The sequence below is a fragment of the Colias philodice genome, chromosome 19 (genome assembly GCF_061535455.1).
Source record: "Colias philodice isolate Cphi_HAF_F1 chromosome 19, ilColPhil1 Martin Lab GWU primary, whole genome shotgun sequence".
Lineage (NCBI taxonomy): Eukaryota > Metazoa > Arthropoda > Insecta > Lepidoptera > Pieridae > Colias > Colias philodice.
This window is the reverse complement of record NC_143104.1, coordinates 8,793,929-8,807,427: the sequence shown is the minus strand read 5'-3', so window position 1 is coordinate 8,807,427 and position 13,499 is coordinate 8,793,929. Positions and strand designations below refer to the sequence as shown.

At 32.4% G+C, this 13,499-nt stretch overlaps 1 protein-coding gene across 2 annotated transcripts; it reads left to right on the top strand.

The window, feature by feature from the left end:
• Positions 1-10,542: 10,542 nt before the first annotated feature.
• Positions 10,543-12,211, top strand: LOC149480092 (uncharacterized). 2 transcript variants are annotated; one of them, XM_089707541.1, is made up of 2 exons: positions 10,543-10,921; positions 11,308-12,211. In XM_089707541.1, exons 1-2 carry the CDS (start codon positions 10,910-10,912, stop codon positions 12,160-12,162), a joined length of 867 nt encoding a protein of 288 aa, XP_089563667.1. In that variant the 5' UTR covers positions 10,543-10,909; the 3' UTR covers positions 12,163-12,211. The 2 variants fall into 2 exon arrangements, with proteins under 2 accessions (XP_089563667.1, XP_089563666.1); XM_089707540.1 differs by having other exon boundaries at positions 10,543-10,926.
• The last annotated feature ends 1,288 nt before the right edge of the window (positions 12,212-13,499 follow it).

The following is a 13,499-nucleotide window of genomic DNA, read 5'->3' as shown; positions in this document are numbered from 1 at the left end:
CTTAATTATAAGCCGTTGAAGTGTTTTGATGGCGGCACATTAATTTCATCTTGTTTTTCTGTTTTTAAGAAAAGTTATCTAGGCGAGAATACGGGCGTTTGTTTTTTTGAGTTTCAAGTAGGTATTTAATTATGCAACGTATTATTTTTGCAAAATTGGAAGTGGCTTATTAATTGGGCACCTAGAGCTATCTATAAGTTCATTTTACCGAAGATGAGCCATGCCACTCAGCATACTTGCGTAAATCAATGTTAATACTTTATTATAACAAAACAAAAATACATATTTACATTAAACCCCGTTGACACTCTTCCATATGGATATAATTATAAAATGGACGAATCAAACGATATCATTTAATTCATCCATTTTACTAATTGCAGCCTGCATGTATTATAATATTTTGGCAAGTGTTCTTCCAAGTCCAATCCAATCCAAGAAAAGAAAACATAGAGTCACTGACACTCAACTATTGTAAACACTACTTAATATTTTTATTAAAACTTGGTTGAACTCTTTGTTTCTGAAACCTTCGCAGACTGTTTCTTATTACGAGCGAGTTAAAAGTCACCAAGTTTCGTTTTAAGTGAATCACTGAACGGAATTAATTTGATTTTCAGCGGAGTGCACGTAAAATCTGCAATCAGGTGAAAAGTTTGTTCTTTTCTTTTCTAATTAAACAAAGTTTTACTTGAAACCTATCTTTAGTTTTTTATTTGTATCTATGTTAACTTATTTTAACTGTTTTAATTTTATAATCCCTAACCTGACAAGAAAAGTGTTACTGCATTAATAGATTCTATTATTCATGAACTTAAATGTCTACTTTACTGTACAAATGACTGGCTACTATAAAGCGATGAACTGCTACATTAAACAGCAATGTTAAAGCCTAGCATAAACAGTAAAATTAAGCATGCGGCCCCCAGCGAAAAGTTAGCGAATACATATTTCAGCAACAAACACACGTAATTCAATTTACAAATTCACATTTCGCTCCGAACCGCGAGGATTCTGACGTCACTCAACTGAATGGGGTACTAATGGTGAGAAAATTTTACCCGCGCAATTGTAAAGCTTTTAAAATCTCTACAAATTGAAGGGAAGATTTTTCTTTCCAGTGATTTGAGGGGATTCGCTGAATTTTTATCACTAGCATTACAATATAGATGTGATGCTACTGACAGTGAAAAGTTCTTTAAATTTATCTGTCTAGTCTAACTCAGTAATATTAAATTTTTCCTTCTCTAACTGCTTGTGAGATAGGTACTTCTATAGTATATAATATGACTGTTCACTGATTTTTCAAGAAATACTGGGCACCACAGACCACTGGATAGTTTGCTTACTAATAAAAAACCAGGTTAAGGGCTTAATGAGAACGCTTGCTTGACCTGAGCTTCTACACTCGGCTACTGTAATGGAAAGCTCTCAGAACCCGTATCGCAAACTACGCCGTCCTTTAAATGCAACCTGGGTAAGATTTTCAAATTTATAGCATTAATATTAACTGGAAGTTACTAAACATCTATAAACTTTCATTTATGAACGTTTCAGCCCGATGAAGTCAGTCTAATCAAGCCCTATTCTAATTCAAATTCGACGGAAAGCTGAAACTTCAACGGCAGGTGTTCTCAATTCTAACCATAAGTTACAAGAACTGTTTGAATTCTATTCTCATTTGATTCTTTGCTATTCAAAACTTGCTTTGATAGCTAGCGGTATGAGAGCAGCGTTTTATGCTCAAATTGATATGAAAAGGGTATAAAGAATTCAGGCGTTCAGTTAAAATAACCGATACATTTTTCTGTGACTCCGCTTTGTAGAGTATTAAAATCGTTATTTCAAATTTATGGTAACATTTCGATACTGTTGAAATTACAAATCAGGTTAAACAAAAAAATTATAGACGCGTTAGCAAAGAAGGAATGACGCTTATTACTATAGTTAAATAGTAGTAAGTAAAATAATAGTTAAATAAATAGTTAAATTAATACTATAGTTAACTTGTATATACGAAGCTCTATGTGAATTGAAATCGTATTATAGAAGTTGTATCTAGTAAAATAATATGCATTCATACTCTAACAATGTGTCATCTCCACAAAGTATTAAATGAAAATGTTTTAAAACGCACATAAAATAATGAAATAAAATAAACCGTCAAGCCCGCTTTGTCCGTCGAATGGAACAGACAAAATTGGTCATTTCAACTTGAAAGGAATCCAATATTGAAAGTTTGGGTTTGACATTGTGAACTTTTCGGATACTCTTATAAAAATACTTTGGATACGAACATTGTTCGTAGGATACATTTTCCTTCCTTATTTCTAAGATTCGAAGATTGTAATAAGATGGTATAATTGTAAGAGTAATGTTTGTTTACATAAATGTATAGTTAAAAAGTGAAAAATCTAAGTTTAGTTTATTATATGCATTAGTTAGTATTAAATAAGAGCAAGTTGTTATTCCTGAGATACAATAGCTTTAGTTACGCCTTAATTGTTTCATAAAAAAGTGGATTGTATATTATAATTTCACTTAAGCTATACCAACGAGCTATACCCATTATTTATTTTCTATTGGGTCCATCCACGTAAAACATCTTGCAGAAATAGAAGATAGTCAAGAATCAATTCAGTTCGTTCATTTTAGATTTTTGAAATATACTTTAATAACTCAGGCCCCGGAACCACAGACACAATAGAAAATCTATTGTGTCGTGGACCGATCGGGCCGCTTGGGGCTCAATGGGTTAAAAGACTCTTACATAGTAACAGACACACAATGTAGCGCTCCATTAATAATAATATATTCGAAGTACCACTTTTTAAATATAACTTAACTGAAGTTCTTTCAATTCGGAAATTTGTCTTAGTACCCAGTACATTGCTGAATTTCCTTATAGGACAAGAAAAGTTTTCTTTTTATAGTGGCAATGCAATAATGCCGAATAAAGTATGTGCTCTATAATAAATCTATGAAGATTTGCCCACAAAGTCTGCAAGCTGGATTTTAAAGTATACCAGTTGTCAAATAAAAGTATAAATCATTTCTTTTACTTCTATAACAGACTTATCACTAGTTTGTAGTAACTATTATTTACTGTAACCAGAACCATAATAATTATTGTGATTATTGATTGTGTTATTTGAATGTTATTCAATTAATGGTAAATTAATGAATATCGAATAGCTTTATAGATTATAATAATTTCAGCGATGGTTCAAAAGTAGGTATACCTTGCACCTCTATTTTTCATTTCTTTCAATATAAAATCTCGATCATACTATAAAAATGACTCAACATCAAAAGAATATAAAACAAACTATTAAAATATATGGTCAATTACATCTCCCGATTGTAACAAAGTCTCTATTCGTTTAACGAATACAGCAATGGACAACTTTGACTATTACAACAAGATCAAACGACAAAAAAACCATCCATCTAAACGCAACTGTTTCACAAAATTCCTCCAAAATTCCAGCTGGATTTTTAGCTCGATCAAAAAGATTAAACTAAAATCCCTGTACGTAAAATCTATATTTTTAGTAAATGGCTGTTTGGACTGATTAATTAATAATTACTCTTTTGCTTAATATTAAGATAAATACCCAGGTGGCTGTAGCGTCGTTATTTTATCTAAGGTATAAGTAATTAAAATAAGACCATTTATGTACCTATTCAATAGCTTTCCGCCCGTGGCTTCGACCTAATAAATTATATACTAAAATCTTCCTCCTGAATGTACCTATTAAAAAAACCGTTGTATCAAAATCCGTTGCGTAGTTTAAAAGATTTAAGCTTACATGGGACATAGGCACATATGGACAGAGATAGCGACTTTGTTTTATACTATGATGATGTTCCGGTGACTTTTAATGCTTTTATAGAGATAAAAGGTCTTTCTTTGTATCGCTATTAAAAGCTCGCTATTTGTTTATGATCAATGATGAGTAGATTTGCTTTTGAATGAAATTTCTAGCTACTTTGGCCGTAACATAAGTTTATACCTAAAAGTGTATTAAACTAATATGTTTTAAACAAAAGCTGATTGTTGCTGTAGTTAAAAAAAAGTTGTCGCATGTCAGAATACTAATTAAAGAATAATAGAAATACATAATAATTATCAAACGGTTCCGTCGGTATAGACTTTATCGACGGGCCTCTAAATATCACACCATAAAATGCGAAGGAGTTATTTGCATCGATAAATCTTTATACCGGTTGCTATAATTCCTGTAGTTACGTCCCTAAAGCCAGTGGAACTCAAATATTATTTATTTGAGACATCTATTTGAAAGTTTACGGCCTCCCATGGGCAATATACTTCCCATTTTACGGTAAAAGCAAGCGACAGCGTTGAAAAATATTTTACTGAAAAATAAATCTAAATATGTTTTCCTTACTTTTGATTCTCGTAGTTGATAAGATTCAAAACAGCTTTCAAAGGGAGTCTGTTATTTGATTGATGTTTTTTGTGTTCTAATTTTATTAATTTTTGTATATAGATTTATGAATGATTTCGATTGATTGGTCATGAGTCTATATTTAAACAATATACAATATTCCGGTTTGGGCTTTGGAGGATATTTAAGTAGATTTTTCTAGAATTTGTACTTTATATAAAAAAAACACTAGATAAAAATATAATATTATAGCTTATTCACGGTACCTATCTATAGCTATTTTTAATAATTAATTTCTAATGCGTGTGATTAGCAAGTAATCAAAGGCATAGATTATTATCACTCACTAATTGAACTTCCGTCGTACACCAAAAATCTATACTATTATTCTAAAGCTGACGAGTTTGTTTGTTTGTTTGAACGCGTCAATCTCAAGAACTACTGGTCCATCTTGAAAAATTCTTTCGGTGTATAGCCCATTTATCGAGGTAAGGTTATAGGCTATATACTAATATGATTAGGTAGTTACGCTAAGACAACAGGAGCGGAGAACTGCGAGTAAAACCGTGAGACACACTTTACTTAGATTGGGGCTAAATTAATTGATTTATGCGGGATAAAAATATATGAATCTATACACGTGTACAGATAATTAGTTTTGTACTTTTAATTAAATCTGTCCTTATATTCTAACGCTCAAGAGTTTGTTTTTTTGGTTGAAAGCCCTAATCTCAGGCAACACTGGTTAGTGGGAAAAGCATATTTTACGTCGGGAAGGCAATTTATCAAATGACGCTGAATGTAAATAAATATCTATATACAAAAATAAGGCTACGATGTATGACCGGAATATACAGTAGTAATAGGAGCGAGAAACAATGAAAAAAAATCGCACAAATGGGCACCTATTACCATAATATTTATTTTCAAGCTATTCAATTAATTTTTATTAATAGATAGGATCGATCAGATCTTTGAGTAAAGAATTGATTCATAAAGTAAATAATATTTCTTGAATTTCCATTTAAATTTTATCATTTAGCATCTTACCAGTGTAAGAATCAGAAGCTTATCGTAGTTTATATTCTATTTTTGGTACAATTAAATTATTATTGGCAAGAGATTTTAAGTGAGGCGGCAGATAAGTGACATAAAAGTTTCTAAGGTAGTGTTATCATAGATTATCTAAGATAATGAATGAAGAATCAGATAATTTGAATCAAGATATAAATTTATTACATACCATTGAATAATAAACTATTAGGTCTTCATTTGTATATCACTATGCTGAAAATTAGTATTACGCTTTGCGCGTTGCTAATAATTGTGCTTTCTCAGTCTGACAATGATTTCAACCAAGCTGATAATAATAAATTTGACACAAGTATTGAAAATACTAGTAATAATGAAACTGTAAGTGAATATTTAGTGACTACAGGTGATCTTCAGAACTATATTGCAAAAGTATATAATTTAGTTGACAGTGATGTGAATAAAATAGGCATACTATTCGAGGATGTGTTAAGTGAAGGCGCTGTGGTTGTTATAAAGTGTAATGATAGTTGTGTCAAAATGTATAAAGTATTTGAAGATGCTTATTTGGAAAGTAACAAGATCATAGAAAGTGAAATTATTTTTCAAGTAAGTATTGATAAAACGTTGGTATTTATTTATGTTTTCCGTTAAAAATTATTATAATTTACTTTCGCAATTTAATAGAATCAAAACAATCAAATGTATTTTTTTGTATTTGTGTTTTTAGAAATTTCCTTTTTTTTTTCAGAATATTTTAACGGTACAAGTCTTGGACCTGTCCTTAATGAAGATATACAATCCGAATTATAAAATCGATGATAATCAGAGCCCACACTCAACGAATAATGCTACGACTATTGTTTTAAGTCAACGACGGGTAGAATACATAGATCAAGTTTCTACTAGCATAAGAGAAGCAGATAAATTTGTTAGCACTATCACTCAAACCGAATTACCATCGACTTCTACAGTAATAACTGGCGAAACTGACCTTCCTTCGACTACAGAATCATCCACAAATGAATATTTTACGATTACCGACTCAGTGATTTCTACAACTAATAATATAAACTCAGAATTACCTTCAACATCTGAAACGCTAGAATTAACAGATTCTACAACTACACAAGGACCTAACATAGTGACAGATGACCTTACAACAATAACAGGTACCTACACAACAGATTTTCAATCTTCAATTATTACTGATATTACAGAATATTCCCCTACAGAAGAGAGTACAAAAATAGCAACAGATGATCTCCCAACAACAACGCCAGGTGCATCTTCAACTGAATTTGTTAGTACTACCATCCAAACTGAATTACCATCAACTTCTGTTATAACTACAGATGGAACTAATCTTCCTACGACGACAAAATTTACCTCAACACCAGCAGTCGAATTATCCACCACGACTGACTATGTTATATCTACGACTGGTTTGCCTTCATCATCAATACCAGAAATAACAGACACTACGATTACACAAGATACAACATTAACAGATACTCCTTCAACAACAACAGGTGCGTACTCGACAGAAGTAACAGATACAACCATTATACAATCTACAATAACAACATATGAACCTACAACGGCAGGTGCTCTCTCGACAGACGCAACAGACACAACCATCACACAAGTTATAATTACAACAGATGAACCTACAACAATGACAGGTGCATACACGACGGAACTAACAGATTCAACCAGTATACAATCTACAACAATAAAAGATGATCCTACAACAACGACAAGCGCATACACGACAGAAGCAACAGATACTACTATAACACAAGATCCATCAACAACATACGAACCTACAACAATGACAGACGCATATACTACAGATTATGTCAGTACAACAGATTTTCCATCCACTTCTACAATTACTACCGAGACTACAGATGAGAGTACAATATTAGTTACAGACGATCCTACAACAATGTCAGATATAACTGCGACGGAGTCTGTAAGTACAACGATTCAGACCGAATTATCATCAACTTCTATAATTACTACAGACGCTACTGACCTTCCTTCCATTACTGAATCTTACTCCACACCAGAAACAACAGATACTACAATAACACGAGACACAACAATAACAACATATGAACCTACAACGGCAGGTGCTATCTCGACAGACGCAACAGACACAACCATCACACAAGTTATAATTACAACAGACGAACCTACAACAATGACAGGTGCATACACGACGGAACTAACAGATTCAACCAGTATACAATCTACAACAATAAAAGATGATCCTACAACAACGACAAGCGCATACACGACAGAAGCAACAGATACTACTTTAACACAAGATCCATCAACAACATACGAACCTACAACAATGACAGACGCATATACTACAGATTTTGTCAGTACAACAGATTTTCCATCCACTTCTACAATTACTACCGAGACTACAGATGAGAGTACAATATTAGTTACAGACGATCCTACAACAATGTCAGATGTAACTGCGACGGAGTCTGTAAGTACAACGATTCAGACCGAATTATCATCAACTTCTATAATTACTACGGACATAACTGACTTTCCTCCTACAACAGAATCTACAACACAATCAACGACTGAACTGTCTACGACCACTGACTCAGTCATATCTACGACCGATAATATCAACACTGAGTTACCATCGACGTCGTATTCCACACAAGAAACAACCGACTCTACTATAACACAAGATACATCAACAACATATGAACCTGCAATTACGACGGAGGCATACACGACAGAAACAACAGATATAACTATTACACAAGCTACAACAACAACAGATTCATACGCGACAGAAGCAACAGATACAACAATTACACAAGGCACAACAACAACAGATGCATACACGACAGAAGCAACAGATACAACAATTACACTAGCTACCATAATAACAGATGAACCTACAACAACAACAGATGCATTCACGACAGAAGCAACAGATACAACAATTACACAAGGCACAACAACAACAGATGAACCTACAACAACAACAGATGCATACACGACAGATTTTAGCAGTACATTAATTCCAACAGATTTTCCATCCACTACAATTATTACTTCAGAGACTACAGATTCTACCCCAACAGAAGAGAGCACAATGATATCGACAGACAATCCTACAACAATGTTAGATCTAACGACGACAGAGTCTGTAAGCACAACGATTCAAACTGAAATACCATCAACTTCTTTCATTACAACGGACGTTACTGACTTTCCTTCTACTACAGAATTTACAACACTACCAACGATTGATATTTCTACGATAACCGACTCAGTGGTATCTACCACTGAATTACCTTCAACTTCAAATACTTCTCCAGAAATAACAGACACTACAACCTCACAAGAAACCACATTATCCACAGATGATCCTACAATTATACCCGATTCCTCTACAACAGACATTGTTATTACAGTTACAACTGAATATCCTTCAACTTCTGTTATTACATCAGAAGCAACTTTCTCCTCGACTACAGAACCTTCGACAGCTGATGCACCATCTTCAACCTCTGAATCCCCGACAACTTTTACTGCTTCGATAGGAACTGACTCCCCAACTTTACCGACAGACAATACAAGCCCCCCTGAATCACTTTCAACTCTTACAACTAACATTGATACAACCACAATAGAAGTAAACTTTACAACAGAAAATACTATACACCCAGAGACGTCGACAAATCAAATAACAACTGTAGGAGAAATTGGAACATCAGAATTAACAACAGAAAGTCTGATAGACGACGATGATACTGGTTTCTGGACTCCATTGAACACAGCCTTGATCGTAATACCATCTGCTTGTGTGTTAGGACTTATATGTGTTGGAATATATGCTTGCTTCACGTCCAAAATCTTGACAAGTACGATGCAACAAACTGTTGCAATTGATAATGAAAGAAATTTGCCAAGACTTGTAAATTTGTCCAGATCTAAGAGCATTGAATCAATGGTATAATGGCTAGAGTCTATTTATTGATTAACATTTTGGATCTGAAATTCATTAATTAATTAGTATTTAATTTGCAAAATGTTTGTATGATATTGATAATTCAAGAATTCACGAAGAAGTCTGAAATGTGATTGTTGCATTTAACATTGTCATTTAATAAGAGTTTAAAGTAAGTAGTAATATTGTGTAAATAGATTAGGAATCATAAAATTATTATTTATGTAGGTATATGCAAATAGTGAATGAAATTGAATCAAAATGATATTACAGTACATATTTTTTGTATGTGTTATTCGAGTTACCTTTCGAACTAACTATTTATGTACATATTTCATTATTTATTATTTCTTTCTGTAACAAAGGAATGCTATAAAAAATATTTAGGACTGACACTGCTGATTATTCAATTTCATACATTTCGTTTTTGTTTTTATTATTTGTTACCTTATAAAAATAAATAAGTTAAACATTTTTTGTTTCCTTTCTGCGTATACATGAAAATGGAACGGTTTTTTAACTACAGTATTTCAAGGTTAAATTCCTTCTAATTGTACTTCCCTGTTATCGATAAATGGTAAAGTTGTACTTGTAAATTAACTGTAATTGATATCTTATCTGGCAAATGATAATTATAAGTGCATTCAAATTTGCCGACTGTATTATTTTATATTAGGTAATATCTTTTTATGTAATTTAAAATACTAAAGCAACGGTATCTCTGATACTGTTCCTAGAGGTATTAGGCATCCTGAAATGTGATTTTCTAGCTCAGTCAGAAAAAAACAAAACATATAAAGTAATTTTAATTAGGTATTTCATTTTATTATGAAAAAATGTAAGTTTACCTTTGACTCATAAGTGGATGCATTTTCTTTACTGATCGATTTGTTTGATCAGGAAGACCAGGCTCTCTTTAGCCAGAATTAATTAATCATTTCAAAAAACAAATATCTAATCTAATAATTTGACTTAAACACTAAAATCCAATTATTAACAAAATCGATATTTTGATTTTAAATAAAAATTGATGTAAAACTGTTAAGTACGCGATAGGAAATATAGATTAGATAAAATTTAATATTAACATAATAATACTGACAGTGTTCGGATCGTACAACGTGATACAACAATGTTGGGAAAATCGAAGAGAGAACTAGTAACATGTCTAAATATATCTTAGTGTTCGTGTTTTTTAGTTCAATCACATATTCGCATTCTACAAACTCATTTGCAGATATAATTTGTGAAAAAACATCATGGTACAGCCATGAGATAGAAATGTTTGCACTAGACAAAAGCGAAGCTTCAAAAGCATTGAAAATAAGTTCCGAATCAAGTGTTTTTATTGGTTATTCAAGAGGTTCATCAAATAAAGATGTAATTAATAATAATCAAAATTTCACGTGCTACAAGATGGAAACGAATATAAATAATTTAAATGTGTGTTGTGTTACTAATTTGGACATAAATGTCGACAATGGTGAGGTAAGTTTGTTTTTATTTTAGTATAATGACGATAATTTTGCACTTGTTAATGATAATCGGTGGTAAATGTTAAAAATACTTATGTAATGACGATTCGAAAGTGCTACTAAATAGTAGTCTAATTGAATAAATGAATGTTTGAGTTTGAGTTGAGTTTGAGTTTGAATTAAGTGCTTAAAAGCATACTTAATTCGGTTATAATAAAGAGATATAATTACTTGTAATAAAAAAGTTAACGACAGTATTGTGTCGTATTCGTATTGTACAGAATATTAATTCATTATATTTTGTTTTCAAAATTATAAACCATTCAAGGGTTTTGAGTGCCTTTCAAGCATAGTGCTTAGTAACTAAGTTAACTTTAAAATGATTTTGTTACAGATAAAAGCCGATCAATCCAGAAACAAGAAAGAAACTAAACCACATAGCAAAGTAATATTCAAATTGGTGAATTATAAACACATACTTAGTAAAAATAAGCTTGAAGATAATTTGGTAATAAAAAAATATAATGTGAATTATAAAAGAAGATTAAAACGTAATGCTCAAGATATTTATAATTACAAACATTCACATTTACATACTACATACTTTGATACAACAGTAGATCCGGTTAATGGCCTAAGTGAAACAGAAAAGACTATTACAGACTTCGATGTTACTACAGACGCCTCTGTTATAAAAGACACGAACCCCACAGAAGATAATGACAGTACCATAGCTTCCGATACCAAAGATTCAACAAGTTATTCAGAACTTGATCCTTCAACCAACCTGTATAGTTCTGAAAGTACCACATATCCTTCTATTGCAACAGATATTGATACTACTGCACAACAATTGGAATATACAGATATAGATTCTACCACATATACTAATTATAGTCCAACAGACGCTGATCCTTCCACGTTAAGTGAGACTGATTCTCCTGCAAATAGTCAGTCTACTTACGTTTCTACGGATGGAGATCTTACTCAGGAACCTTCTACTGTTAATCCTACTACAGTTATTTATGATGATTATGATGATGGAGATGGTGATGATAAGGGACGTGTATCTTGGAGTCCGTGGACTATAGGTTTAGTAGTATTTGCTTCCACAGTGGTTGTATCTATCTTAGCTGTAAGTACCTATCATTTGGGCAAAATTAGTGAACGGAGTAAGGAATTCTTTTCTGAAGATTTAGAACCACCAAATATTGTGGTTATACCAAGAGCTCGACTTAATAGATATTAAGAACTACTTAGCGTTAATCTAACATTAAATATAATAAATACGCACAATATAATAGTAACAGGAAAGTGTTTTTTTTTATGTAGCAGTATAAAGATATTCGGATTGGTTTCCGGTGTGAATATTTCAAGAGGTCAGCAGTTTAGTGCAATTTGTTCGGTAATACGCGCCTCGGGTGAGGATGAGCCAACTAGCTACGATGTATTGTGAACAACGCCTAAAGTGTAGGAGATGGCGGCTTACAACATGTGAACATTGTGGTGTTTAATATTTAGTTTTATAGCCCCGGCATGGCAAAAGACGCGGGTTCGAATCCTGCCTGGTGATCTAATTTATTCTATTATTTAAAAAAATTCTCAACATTCAACATTGCAACGCATGCGGAGATCAATTATATAGGTACTTATTACGTATATTTTTTCTTTTATAAATTATACTACATAATACACAGCATATTGGTATTCGTACATCATCTAAATTCTAAAATATGTGACCGACAAGTAAAAGATCATAAAATAGGGTCATCATTTGTAGAATTTTGAAGTCTAGAAAAGTAATTTAGATAATATGAAGATAAGTCAATGTAAAGTGAAAGAAGAGAATTATTCTGCATGTTATTTTTACCAAAATTACATCGAACTACTAAAAATATCTAAAAGCGCCATCAGCATAAATTGATAATGTAATAAACTGATGTGTGAACATGAGCTCACGTGTCGTTAGAAAGTGATAGATCTGAATTATAGCTGCATATTTTAGATGTTCAAACCCTTAGGTATGTGACTCAAAACATGCAACTCGAAATTCGTTAGTTAAGCATAGGTATATGAACTGTTTTGTAAATACTATTTTGTACTATAGTTAAACACCATATACTTATACTTATGAAGTCTACAGAATCGTTCAAGGAATTAAGAATAATGTAACATCACTTCTCAAACGTTTATTTATTTGAAACTAGAGGTCCGCCCCGGCTTCGCCCGTGGTACATATTTCGCAATAAATGCCTATGTCCTTTCTCGGGTATCAAAATATCTCCGTACCAAATTTCATGCAAATTGGTTCAGTAGTTTAGGCGTGATTGAGTAACAGACAGACAGACAGAGTTACTTTCGCATTTATAATATTAGTATGGATTATTGATACAGGAACCACATTGAAAATCATAACCCTCTTCTAGTATAGTCGAGTAAACAAAGTTTAAATGGCTGGTATAATCCGCTAGCACCTCTGCATTACCTCCGAACATGCTACTCCAAGCCTGAAATTAAATCGGCCGTGTGATTTACATTTTAATATGGGGAGGGACCTACCTGTAGTAGAAACAAATTTATGGTATT

Bases quoted from the DNA above. Each gene is read 5' to 3' on its own strand.
- LOC149480092 (XM_089707540.1), top strand. From the start codon at position 10,603: ATGTCTAAATATATCTTAGTGTTCGTGTTTTTTAGTTCAATCACATAT. The intron at 10,927-11,307 runs GTAAGTTTGTTT...ATTTTGTTACAG, and splicing joins TAAATGTCGACAATGGTGAG to ATAAAAGCCGATCAATCCAG.